The sequence below is a fragment of the Thamnophis elegans genome, chromosome 2 (assembly GCF_009769535.1).
Source record: "Thamnophis elegans isolate rThaEle1 chromosome 2, rThaEle1.pri, whole genome shotgun sequence".
Taxonomy (NCBI): Eukaryota; Metazoa; Chordata; class Lepidosauria; order Squamata; family Colubridae; genus Thamnophis; species Thamnophis elegans.
In genome coordinates, this window is record NC_045542.1 from 168845026 (window position 1) to 168859156 (window position 14131).

At 40.9% G+C, this 14131-nt stretch overlaps 1 protein-coding gene across 1 annotated transcript in view; it reads right to left on the reverse strand.

Moving 5' to 3' along the window:
- Positions 1-14131, reverse strand: part of LOC116503327 (alpha-2-macroglobulin-like) — a 76492-nt gene that overhangs the window by 56828 nt on the left and 5533 nt on the right. The window contains exons 3-7 of the mRNA XM_032209662.1: positions 13316-13523; positions 10157-10209; positions 8506-8526; positions 3228-3396; positions 2210-2294 (exon numbers count right to left, since the gene is read on the reverse strand). Coding sequence (XP_032065553.1) covers positions 2210-2294; positions 3228-3396; positions 8506-8526; positions 10157-10209; positions 13316-13523 — 536 coding nt within the window. The remainder of the gene's footprint in view (positions 1-2209; positions 2295-3227; positions 3397-8505; positions 8527-10156; positions 10210-13315; positions 13524-14131) is intronic.

Consider the following 14131-nt stretch of genomic DNA (forward strand, 5'->3'; position numbering starts at 1 on the left):
GGTAAAATGAGGACCCAGATTGTTGTTGGGGGCAATATGCTGACTCTGTAAACCGCTTAGAGAGGCCTGAAAGGCCTATGAAGCGGTATATAAGTCTACTGTTATTGCTATTATTGCTATTGCTATTGTATCTCTCTGTTAATGCAGGATTGCATTGGCTTTTTTGGCTGCCGTTGCACATTGCTGGCTCATATTTAGCTGGTTGTCCACTAAGACTCCAAGATCCTTCTTACAGTAAGTTTTTGTGTGCCTTTATGATATAGAAGTGTGAAGGTTTGCCTCTTTTGTGAAAACAAGGTAGTCTGCATCTGCTCATTCTTTTGAACATTGCAACTTATTTTATCAGTATGAGAAATCCTCTTATCAGTGAGGATTGTAAATATTGCTGTAAAGCGATTCACCAAACATGGGACTCCATTATTCCATCAGCATGATTATGGACGCTGGTGGCAATGCTCTGCTTCTCTGGCTAATGCCTTGGGCTGGGCAGCACGAGACTCATGACACAGTGATGGCACCTATCTTGCAAAGGGTGTTTCAAGGAAGGCTTGAGACTGACAATGCATCTCATCTGTGTATTGTGCCTAAATCAATGGAAAGGGGACTAGAACATTGCATGAAGAGGAGGAATGGGGGAATTCACAGAGTTGGACATATCTTCACTCACCCCACATTTTCCTACATGTTGTAGAACAGAGGAGGAATTACTTGGTCTCCTCCTCTCCATCTCATCTCTATTCTGCTGCTGTGGTGTATGTCAAAGATTTAAAAGTAGAATAAGTAAAGACTACTCCCATTGGCTTTATACAAATTATGTGCAGCATTTGGGTGACAATGGAAAGTTTCATGCCTTTCAATATACAGCCAGAGATATGTAGATAATTGTAGTTCTTACCTGCTCTTCACGTTTCTCAATGTTTTTACTTTGTTTTTGTCCCAATTTTGCCTATTAACTGTTTTTGATGTTTGCTGATTTGTTAAATCAATGAATATATATATATATATATATATATATATATATATATATATATAGATAGATAGATAGATAGATATAGATATAGATATAGATATAGATATAGATATAGATATAGATATAGATATAGATATAGATATAGATATAGATATAGATATAGATATAGATATAGATATAGATATAGATATAGATATAGATATAGATATAGATATAGATATAGATATAGATATAGATATAGATATATAGATATAGATATAGATATAGATGATATAGATATAGATGATATAGATATATAGATATAGATATAGATATATAGATATATAGATATATAGATATATAGATATATAGATATATAGATATATAGATATATAGATATATAGATATATAGATATAGATATAGATATAGATATAGATATAGATATAGATATAGATATAGATATAGATATAGATATAGATATAGATATAGATAGCCATACCCTTAAATACCTATTTCCCTGGCTTAGCTGATAAGGGAGGAGACCCTATGGCTTAGTGGCTAATATAACTGCCTAATATGTAATACAGCCCAGGTTTGATTCCCAGTAAGGGTATGGCTAGCTGATGAGAGCTATATAGCTTGAAATAGATCTATACTAGTCTCCCTTTATTTATTTATCAGCACAAATGCAACATAAATGTAACAAGGCAACATTAAAAAAATGGCTTTCTGCCTGGATGGCTCCCAGAGTGAGCCAATAGACAGAAAAGGGAAGCAGTATGCTCCCTCCCATATTTGGCCATACCAGGGGTTGTGACACAATACATGCCTATTTCCCTGGCTTAGCTGATAAAGGAGGAGAGCCTGTGGCTTAGTGGCTAATTACCTAATATGTAATACAGTCCAGGTTCGATTCGCAGTAAGAGTATGGGTAGTGATGAGAGCTAAATATATTGCTAGAATAGAATTGCTGAATAGAATTTGCTAGTATAAAAATGCTGTATAGAATTGCAAGGGTTTACTCTGAACTGGATATAGGGAGTGCCAAGGGCAAAAAATGGAAATTACCCCTATAGATCATTTTCCAACACACAGCTTCTAAAAAGTTATCATGTTTTGTCACCATCTTGACCCTTTGATACCCTCCCCATGTTCCCACCCCAAAGGAAAGTGCTTGCAATAAGACAGCTATCTAAGGAGAAGTCCTCCATTCTCCCTTTCCCCCCAAAATAAAGAAACAAAACCTTATTAGAACTCACCTCCCACAAACGGTGACTTCGAATTTTGTGGCTAGAACTGAGATTTGCTTTGGTGCCTTCACCGAAACTTCAAATTTGGGTAATACTAAAAAGAGGAGAGAAATGTCAACTCTAAAGGAGAACTTCATACACTCTTCAAACCATGCAAAGTCCTGTTTTGCTATCCTATAATATTAAAATGGTGTTGAACCCTAGCTGAAAATTACGAGCCTCTCTTTAAAGCTAACCCAGTGTCAGAATTAAGCATACATCCTATAAATTTATTGATTTTTTTCTGCCATGGCTGGTCGCAAGCCTAGCTTTGGGTTCTCTTCCTAGGCAAAATGGAGATACAGATGCTAAGGTAATGTTTCTCTGTTTCAGCAACTTTAAGATGTGTGGACTTCAACTCCCAGAATTCCCCACTCCACACAAATTAAAGTGCTGACTTACTTCAAATGGACAAAATTAAAGATTGTGTCCAAAATCCAGGACCTATTATTCCTACAGGATTGAAATTTGGCAAAATAACAACAGATTCAAGACCATCATAGTCAGTTGCAGTCACATGTTCATTATTTCCATCACCTCCTGCCCACTTTCCACAAAAAAAATCAATGGGGAAGCTGGCAGGAAGTCGGAAGTCATTCCCAATCCTATTGCTTTTTTGCCCTCCCTTGATCATTCTGTTATTCAGTTGAGATAAGGAAATATCTCTGAAACAATGACCCAGTAAGCCAGAGGTTGTCTAGTATAACTTCAAGTACTGGCTGGGGAATCCTGGGAATTGAGTTTACATATCTTAAAACTGGTGTTTTGAGAAACATTGTGCTGAGTCAATATTCGGAAATCCAGGAGCCTTGTTCAACACAAGAAGAATCCCTCTTGTGGTCACAAGTTCACTCCAAGAATGCTGTAGAAGGTCCATAAATATCTCTTCTATTTCATTTATGAAAACATTTGTACACAGAGATTGATAGGAACACAATCAGTACCCAATCAGTACTCAGGGTTCACAAGTAGGCCTCATCCTTCTTACCATATTCTTCCACACTAAATGGGTGCCGAGTAATGTCCGTGGAGGATTTTTCTACCATCAATTTGTAGGTGCCTAAGGCAGGCTCCGAAGACAGGGGGAATGCCAGCTGGGTGAGACCCATGCTGAGCTGAACATCATTCCACTGGAACACACGGTTGTTCCTGGGGTCCTGTCAGTCACAAAAAATGCACACACGAGAGATTTTGGTGTTGATAGAACATTTAATGCCCCATCCCATCTTCTGGTTCATCTCTTCCTCCAATTTTTCAGATTCTGGGAATTATAATTAACCAATTCTTAAACAATTCGCATGAAAATTGTTCTGTTATTCTGTTGGCTGCACAAATACATTTCCAAATCTTATTCAGCTGCTTTCAAGCTGCTTTGTCTTAAATTTGCTGTGGGCCAATTGAAAACCTGGTGCCCCACTCGGATTGTACTGTATTCAGAGAAGGGGACTTGATAGGAATGGAGAACAGACGCTCACAGACAGATGTCTTGAGGAGATAAAAGGGAAAATGCCTAGTTTTGGCTTTGTGGATAGATAAAGCCATCACAATCACACAAATGGAAGGCCTTGAAATTGCAGTTGATTTAGAACAACATCCTCGACAGATGTCCTCCAAAAACATGGGCTGAAAATATTGGGAATCCTCACACAAGATCTTGTAAAGTCAAGTGTTTGGGAAAATGAATGCTTTTTAAAGCCTTAGGAACCAGACCAGCTGTGAGGCAGTTGATATATACAGTATTAGGAGGTATGTGGGTGTAAATAAAAATCAGGTTTCACCGCAGGAAAAGCTGTGAAAAAGAAACCTTTTTTTAAAAAAAAAATTGGATCCATGACTCTGCCTTCATTCAATCATAACCAATTGACTCATTTAAAAAAAATTACACACACACACACACACACAAACACACACACTTTTGTTATCTGCACTTCCCTAACAGGAAAATAGAGCACCTTTTCCATCTGGAAGCCCCCTTGGCACTTCTCCTAGTTTTCAAGCCAATTTGCAATCAATCTTATCAGAGAACTTTACCTGGTCAATGACATTATCTCTTGATTTTGCAACAGAGACAGAAAAAAGAGAGTATTCCAGTTGTAAAATGAAACTTATTAGGTCTTTGAGGCTGCTAGGAGGGGAAAAAACAGCTTAAGACCAGTTAGCGAAGGTGCAACACTGAGCTATGGAATATTAGCACTGGTTGGTTAGTTGGTTGATTGGTTGGTTACTTACTTACTTACTTACTTACTTACTTACTTACTTACTTACTTACTTTCTTACTTACTTTCTTACTTACTTACCATCAAATGGCCACCCAATCCAACAAGAAATACTTGAGTGGGAGACCACCAGGAAATTCCACTGGACTAAAAAGTCAAAAAAGCGCCTTGAGCAAAGGAATGGCAAACCACTTTTGTATTGCTGATGTTAGCTGAGTTGGAAATGGCTATTATCTTGATAGGAAATTTTAGGGCTATAAATTCAATTAAGATGTCTAAAAAAAAGATTCCAGGAAATCGTGTGCATACTTCTGCCAAGAAGACTACCTGGACCTGTCCAGGATTGGATCAGATTAGTTTCTAGATGGAAAACCCCTAGGAAATTATTAAGCTTAAAATGGACAAGTTTTTTTAAAAAAAAATTTCTGAGAGAAGACCATGGCAACTTACTTAAGTATGGTTGCTAATAACATTACCTGGGCAATGAGTCCAGGTGAAAACCAAGAGCCACTGGCAGATTTAATTCAGTTCTATTCTTAATTTGTGGAAATATGTAAATAATAAAAACATTAAAATATTCCAGTCTTTGAGAGGTTGCCATAAAGAGGAAGGGGGCAACTTATTTCCAGAGCACCAGAAGGCAAGACAAAGCAATGGATGGAAACTAATCAAGGAGAGAAGCAACCTAGAATTAAGGGGAAACTTCTTAACAGAACAATTAACTAATGGAAGGACTTGCCCTAAGAAGTTGTAGGTACTTCATCACTGGAGGTTTTAAAGAAAAGATTGGACAGTCACTTGTCTCCTTCTTGAACAGGGGGTTGGACTAGAAGACAATGAAGGTCCCTTCCAGCTATATTCTGATTGAAACTATTGAGGACCAGAGGATGAAAAACTGGAATTTGTTTGCTCTTCTCTTTTCTAACCAGTTGAAACCCAAAGCAATGAACTGGGGTTGCAATGAACTTGAAACCCAATCACTCAATCATTAACTGATGTGGGTAGATTTGGAAATCCTATTTCACCCCAATCAGAATAGGGAGGTACTGCCCCCTCCCTCAAAGTACTTCTGACTATATCTCCTTGGTGAAAAAAAAAATGCAATGGTGGTTAATATTTAAAACCCTTCTCTCCCCACTTCCGCCTTGTAGTAAATCATATTAAACAAATCTATTTGTTCTAGATAACCTAAGGCCGTGGCATGCATACCCATATCGGTGAGTACGCGAGCTCAGCTCCAGCGCGCATGCTTTCAGCCCTTCGGGGCCCACCAGAAGTTGGGAAACAGGCTGTTCTCAACCTCTAGGGAGTTGGGGAAGTCCGTTTTCACCCTCCCCAGGCTCCTAGAAAGGTTCTAGGGGGCGGGTGCATAGAATTATGGGTGTGGGCACGTGTGCACACAACCCCCCATGCTCCCCCCACTTTTGGCACGCGATCCCAAACAGGTTAGCCATCACTGACCTAAGGGAACAATGGTACCCACAATCTGAGTAGATTGTATCACATTCCAACTACTCATTCTGGAGAAGAAAATCAAATTCTGAAGCATCCATAAAAATATACTTCTACAATCAACTAGAAATTAAACTTTAATTCAAATCATAAAAATATACATTCAGTTCTTAAAAACAAAAACAGAACTTCGTGGAACTGAGCCGAGTTCACAGCCCTTCCAGATAAAAGTCCATCCCTGGTTATCCACTGCCCTCCCCAAATTTCTTCATTTCCATAGGATAATGCAAGTTTTGTTCCATTGACTGAAGGTCAATGTTTAAGTCCCAATGACTTAGAGTTCATGCTCTGATACGATAGCATGATGCAGAAAAAAATCAAGGCCAGCCAAAATATTTAGATTACCTGGAAGATGTGATAAAATACCATCCATTATGCCTATTCACATAACATCATAGCCAGCAGCTACATTTCTAATGATAGGTTTAATGCAGGAGAACTCCCAAATAGTCCGTTAAACCTATCATAATGGTGACTTCAAGTGATCATTTTTGCATTATTACTAATCTCCAGAAAGTATTGTAGAACAATTTGAAGGAATGGGATTCCAGGATGATGAGCATGGCAGAATTATACTCCGGGAATATCTATAACTATTTTTTTTTGCATGGAGTCAGAAACACCCAGCCACTTCCGGATTGAAAGGATTAGCCTGTGATATCACCATTGCCCTGGAGATACCCAGCTGGGGGGTCTTCTTTTATGTCCCCAAAGGGACGCAGTGGCTCAGTGACTAAGACACTGAGCTTGTCGATCAGAAAGGTCGGCAGTTCACTAGTTTGAATCCCTAAGCGCCGCAAAATGGGGTGAGCTCCCTTACCTGTCCCAGCTTCTGCCAACCTAGCAGTTCTAAAGCGCGTAAAAAATGCAAGTAGAAAATGGGAACCACCTTTGGTGGGAAGGTAACAGTGCTCTGTGGGCTTTGGCATTAAGTCATGCCAGCCACATGATCATGGAGTTGCCTCTTGGAAAAAAAACACCTTTGTTTATCGTTGCTCACTTATGGATTGAAAACTTGCCAGAACAAACCACTTACCTGCATAACTACCAGATACACAGGTAGTCTTTGACTTATAACCATTCATTTAGTGAAAAAAAAGGACTAATGACCAATTTTCACACAACCATTGTAACATCCCAATGGTTGTGATCAAAATTCAGGCAATCGGCCACAGGCATGTATTTATGACACAGTCCTGGGATTGTATGGTTACTATTTGTGATTTTCCCAGTCAGCTTCTGAGATGCAAAGTCAGTGGGGAAGCCAGGTTCACTTAACGGCCACATGATTCACTTAATAGTTGTGGCCAAAAAAATGTCATAAAATAGGACAAATCACTTGGCAACTGTCTTGCTCAGCAATAGAAATTTTGGGCTCATGGTCATAAATTGAGGATTGCCTGTAATCTGCAAAATAGGTGGAGTCCCCTTTGCTCTCTATCTGCAAACCAGAGATTCCAAGTGCCTTTGTCTCTTCGCTTGCTGGGAAACGGCCCCTTCCTCCTTCCCTCCCTCCCTCCCTCCCTCCCTCTTATGACTCTGGCCTATAGGCTACATTCCACTGGTTCCGTCACTTTTCCACAAAGCTAAATACAGGTAATCCTTGATTTACAACCAAGGATCGCTTAGCAACCATTCCAAGTTACTTCAGGCTACCTACAATCGAAATTCAAAGTTCTAACACTGACTCCTTTTGCAACTGATATGACTTAAAACCATGGTGGTAAGTTCAATTACTGTCGTTAGTCGACTTTTATACAGTCGAGTTTTATACAGTTAAACTTTGTGGCACCCTATTCCATGTCTCTCATTGGTCTGGTGAAAAGCATTATGAAAGCTCAGGGTTTGGTTTTCAAGCCAGTTGAGGATCTACCTGATAGAATGTCTTCAAGCCCTTATTTTATTAGCTTGTAAATCAGAATCATATCTTTTGCAATACTACTTTCTACTGAAAATGTTACCTGATGTAAAGATAAGCATCATCTGACAAAACCTGTTGACAAATGCATGCTGACCTCTGGTAAATTATGGCACCGCTTTTAAGGGGCATAAAATCATTTTTATGACCTACTGTAGAATCCTCACAGGCATGTTTGTATACATATGTGTTATTTTGGCTTATATACTACTGCCTTTCCAGAAATTTCCTTGTCAATTTTGATACCAAATTGATCTGTCTTTTCCTGAAGAAGCAGATTTTTGCCCTCTTCCAATTTTTTGGCAATTTACTCATTTTCCAGAATTTCTTAAAGTAGAGTATACAGGGCACAGTCCAACTATCTCTAAATATACCAATTTCTTCCAACTAATAGGTACAGTAATTATAATTTTATCATGCCCAAACTGGATCTCTTCCTTCACTCTGCCCCATAACATTTGCTGGATCTCCTTTTTAAACAAAAAGAAAAACTGGAAAGTTGTGCACGATGACAATTGGGCTTGAATTAAGCTGAAAATTGTGTAATTTTGATACCAGTAAATATAATTTGGGGGTGTAGCAACATCTTTTTATTGTGGTAAGAGAAAAGGAGTACTTACCTGGATGTAAATTAAAGGAATCTGATGGAAATAAAAACAAGGGAGAGAGAAATCAGAAACTGCAAGACAATGAATTATAATCTTATACACATGTACACACAAAGAGGAAATGTGAATATATGATATTATAGGTAATGTCTTCTGTTTGTGGGCAGTGGGGAATTTGCTGCAGTAGGAGCAGGGAAGTCAAATCCTCCTCAGACATAGAAAGTTCTAGGAGATTTTGAGTCAGGTCCTGCCTCTCATCCCAACCATCCAATGATGGTTAGGGAACCGGAGAATCAAACAAATGAAGAAGGCTTGTAGGAATTGGGTATATCTAGTCTAATGAAAAGAAGGACAAGGGGTGACATGACAGCAGTGTTCCAATATCTAAGGGGCTGCCACTAAGAAGAAGAGGTCAACCTCTTCTCCAAAGAACCTGAAGGTGGAACAAGAAGCAATGGATGGAAACTAATCAAAGAGAGAAGCAACCTAGAACTGAGAAATTTACTGACAGCGAGAACAACTAAGCAGTGGAACAGCTTGCCTTCAGAAGTTGTGGATGCTCCATCACTGGAGGTTGTTAAGAAGAGACTGGACAGCCATTTGTTTGAAATGATATAGGGTCTCCTGTTTCAATAGGGGGTTGGACTAGAAGACTTCCAAGGTCCCTTCCAACTCTGGTATTCTATTATCCTTATAGAATTGTCATTGAGGGGAAAATGGGAGGAGGGAGCCACCTTGGGTTCCTGGACAAAAGGTAGTGTACAGAGCTGTTGTGGTCCAGCAAGAGCCATTGGAGCTGCAAATAGACTCTGATAGCGAGGGACCCTATGAGTCAGCTCTGGAAGATGTGGAGGACCCTGGACAGGGTTCAGACTCCGAGCAGGGACCAGAGAGGCTGGTTGGCCACCAGGAGGCACCTGAGGCATGGAGCAGTAGTGAAAGCCAAAGGGAGTTGGTACCTGACATCAGGCCCTGGAGCAGTGGGGAGGAGCTAAGGGAGTTAGTCCCGGATGCCAGGCAAAGACAGGCAGATAAGGAGATATAGAAGATAATTGGGGCCAGGTGGTTGTGATTAGGCTCCTCCCAAGAGAGTATATAAGAAGAGACTTTGGGAGGAGGCTTTTTGCAGGACACAACTATTATACTAAAGCTGGAGAAGCTCTGGTGTGTATTTCTTATCTGTGGAAGTCTGGGTTGCTCCCAAAGTCTTGTTGGTGTGTTAATTTACTATGAATAAATTGTCTAACAGTAATCTTGTGTCGGCATGATTCACCGTATCGGGCCGGGGGGGGGGTGTCAGAACACAGAGCTAACAAATAATTAATGAAAGTGGGAGCACAATTACAAACTGAAGGACTCAGTTTGTATTACACATATTACTTGCATTTTTTTGGCAGACGTCATTTTGATGTCCATTGTGGCTTTCACAGATATGGAAGATCATTGTGGTTATGTGTGTGTATGATAAGATGCACATTTATGATATTGTTGTAAACCAGGATGTGCTCATTGGCCTAGCCACCTTGACATTTTTAAATATTATTGCAGGAATTGTGTGAACATAGGAAAGATTTTTTTAAATTATGCCAAGGTGAAACCTCGGTGAATGCTGTAGCCTTCCAGGAAAGGGAATGAGCAGCCATGGTACTCGGTCATAGCCTACCTTCTTATTTATGGGACGGAAGTCTTCCTGCAGACAGACAATGCGAATCTTCACTGTGAAAGGAAGAGGGACAGTATTGGCTTTGTGGCCACATACATCTGGAACCCAGCTTGGATAGTGGCCCCAGATTCCTCCCAAGCATTTATATCACCCATTCATAGATTTGGATTGAAGGGAGAAGTCATCTATTCATCTAATGGGTACAAGATCAAGCCAGAATGGAATCTGCAGGGTGATTGACACCAAGGGAAGTGCTTATTTGATTTATTGACTCATAGTAGAAATTCTGTATATATAAAGCACCACACAGCAAACAATGAGTACAGTCACTATGTGCTTTACTGCTCAAATATATTCTGTGACAGGAAACAGGAAACAGGAAACTCTACTCAGAACCAGAAAGCATAGAGATCCAAACTATTGCCATTTACTGGCTGAATACTATTGTAGTTGTTGCATAGAATTTCCAACAATTAATTCCAACAGCTGATTCATTGCAGAATGTCTACCCTGTGTTCCTTTGTGAAACTTGTGACAAATGATCTGTTAAAAGATTCAGATTTTAAAAACCCACACAGATCCCCCTATAATGGAATAAAAAAAAATATCTTCAACATGTGCCCCAAAATTAATTGGAGGTGATCTGGTCCTCCAGTGGGAAGTAATTCCTACATGAGGGGAATCCATAGAAAAAGCTTGTTTTCATGCTCTTAGTCATCTTTTATGATTACTGTCTTTCCTTTTCAAACCTCTCTACCATCCCTCAGACAGATTTGTTCAGAGAGTCTCCCAGTAACTGGGGGCCAAGGCATACAGGGTGATATGGGGCAAACCCAGGCACTTTTAATTGGCCTCCAAAACCTAGTGGCAACCAGTGAAGATTTCTGGGGGAGGTATGGCAAATTGAAAACATGTATGCAAAAGTGCAACCAATCACAGCAGGAAAGACCAGATAAGATTACCAATTCCTTAGAACCCTTCTGGATAAGGAGAGGATAGGAGATCACCCACATGTGCTCCAGATGGCTGTCCCTAGCAGGACCGTGGTTTTCCGCAGGTTGGAGCGCCGGAAGACAAAGGGATTGACTATCTTGTTTGCAGTCACAACGAAGCCTTTTAAAGGACACTAAGTTTGCAAGCCTCACTTTCTAATCGCTTTCAGAAATTGCCTATTAACCACCTTAAAAAGCAACCACCACATATTCTGCAAACCAGGCACTATTCATATTGCTGAAGCTTCTCCACTTTACCAGCAAGCTGGTAGCTATCTTTTGGAGCAAATGAAGCTTCTGGATAATTGTCCAAGGCCACTCAAAACTGAGCACACTACAGCAGTCTAAATTCAAATAATTTCAAATTTCTCACTGCAGGAGGCATCACTACTGCTGCAGTGGAGTGAAGGGTTCCCAGGCTTTTGGTTACTAAATCAGAAGCCTTGATTTTATGATTGTATCTCAGGAGGCACCAAAAATATTGTATCAAGGGCATCTGCGGGGTACATGGATCAAACGTCTCCCAAATAGTAGGTGAGATATACTGATATAACCTCTATCTCTGTTTGCAAAAGTACTAACCAGGTCCAACACAAGGCCACTTTGATCAAGTTGACCAAATGTAGCCATCTGTTTAGACTCTTTGTGTGTGTGAATGTGGGTGCCTTTGACTCTGGTTGGACAACCGTTTGTCTAATTGAACAACCATTTGACTGAAATTTGTGACGTTTTCTCCCTTCATGGAGCTGAGGTGGGGGTGGCCTGCACGTGATGCATCTGGACCGCAGGCCGCCAGTTTGACATCCCTGGTTTAGGGCCTCCTGCTTGAGCAGGGTTTGGACTAGAAGACCTCCAAGGCCCCTACCAACTCTGTTATTCTGACTCAGCATTTACTTCTGAAGCCTGTCCAAATTAGTCCCTGCAGTTTCAGATTTCAGAAAGGATTTGCCAGCGCCTGCTTCCCAGGGCTGAGAAAGAACGACTGTCCCAGTTAGCTTTGTGCATAAGGCAGGACTAGAATTAATGGTCCCCCCAGGTTCTAGCCTGGGGCCTTAACCACTGCACCAAACTGCCTCTAGCACATGTGAAATATCGCAGAACAATCTGCCTTAGGAAAAGAAAGCTCATCTGTAAAAGAACCAGTGAGTGGATTTCTCACAGAAATAAGAAATTTCCAATGTTTTGGAGGGGGCACTCTCTTGGCAAGGAACCACAGATAGTCCTTAAGTTACAACCTTAAGTTTAGCAACCATTCCAAATTGCAACAGTGCTGAAAAAAAGTGTCTTGTGGCCATTCCTCACACAACCATAACAGCATCCCCATGGTCACGCGATTGCCATTTCAGCACTTGACAACTAGCCTGTGCTTATGATGATTGCGGCATGGCCGGATCGCATGGAGACATTGGTGACCTTCCCAGCTAGCTTCCAGCAAGCAAAATCAAGGCGGAGGAAAGCCAGACTCCTGATTCACAGGTATTTCTTGAGTTTTGTCAGATTAATTAGCAACCATTCAAAATTATGACTCTCCCCCCCCCAAAAAAAATATATTTACGACCTGGTTCCAAAGTTACGTATGTTGCAGCACCACAGTGGCCATTCAACCTTACAACCAACTGTAGAGCTGCTGCAACATGGCTATTTCAGTAAAGCCATGGGAAATGGGGTGGAGAGGAGTAAGTGGAATCTGGGACACTGGCAAAGCAGGCCCAGTCTATGGAGACCTGACGGGATAGGATAGGATGGGAAAGCAACTGTGTGGACCCCAGGGGAGCTTGAGGTAATCTCAGTGGATCAGAGGAAGCCTTGGGTGGCCTACTCCGGCACCAGGACATGCATGGACTTCCCCACCCTGAGCGACCTCATGTGCATTTAACGACATACGCAATCAATTAGCGAATGCATTGGGGAAAGCAGGGAGTGATCACATTCATTTAACATGATTCAATCAAATGAATCCTTGGGCTATGAATGTCATTAGCAGGCTCTATTACATTCATCATTCGAGGATTACCTATAGCTGCAGTGGTTCACTTAAGAACCATGGCAAAAAAAGATGGCAAAATCAAGCACGGCTCACTTAACTTGCTTAGCAATGGAAATTCTGATCCCAGTTGTGATTATACCACTATTTCTACAATTTCTCTACTGGAAGGACCTCACTTACCTTCCTGTCCTGGCTTGTAGATGGGCTTGTCTGTCTGAACAAAAAGTAGGTCACTTGGGTTTCTGATTGTGACCAGTTCATGTTGAACTATGTTCAGCGTTTGTCCCTTCAGTACCACCCTGAGAAGATCCATGTGGAGCCCTCTAGAGTTGTAATATCTTGTAAAAGAGCTTGGAGAATTGCTTGAGGAACGAGTCAACTTGGGAAGCTGGAGAACAAACAAAGGTAGCAGCGTGAGGATTTTTCACAGTTCCTATTGCAAGGCCCTCTTGCTTCACTTCTTGGAGCAGGAGGGCAAAAAAGTCAAGATGGAGGCTACAACAATGCCATTGAAGCCCTGCCCTTTTTTATATGAATAGCAGTAGCACTTAGACTTATATAATGCCTTTTACAGCCCCCGCTAAACAGTTTACAGAATCAGCCTGTTGTCCCCAGTGATCGGGATCCTCGTTTTACTGACCTTGAAAGGATGGAAGGATGAGTCAACCTTAAGCCGGTGAGGATCGAACTGCCAAACTGTTGGCAGTCGGCAGAATTAGCCTGCAGTACTGCATTCTAACCATAGCAAGCTGCTATGAATTGTTAACGCATGTTTAGCAAGGGGAAAATTTGGTACAGCTGATCACAGAATTACTTTAAAAATCTTTTCAGGTTTAATATATGATACCTATTTCATTTTAGGTGACATATTTCATTTCAAAGATTGTAATGTGAAATGGCATGGCCTAAGGTCCCTGATCGCCAGTCACACCGACAACAAACAATACTGGCTTGCCTGGGACAAAGCCGAAGGCATCGCCCATGCCAAAACCCATG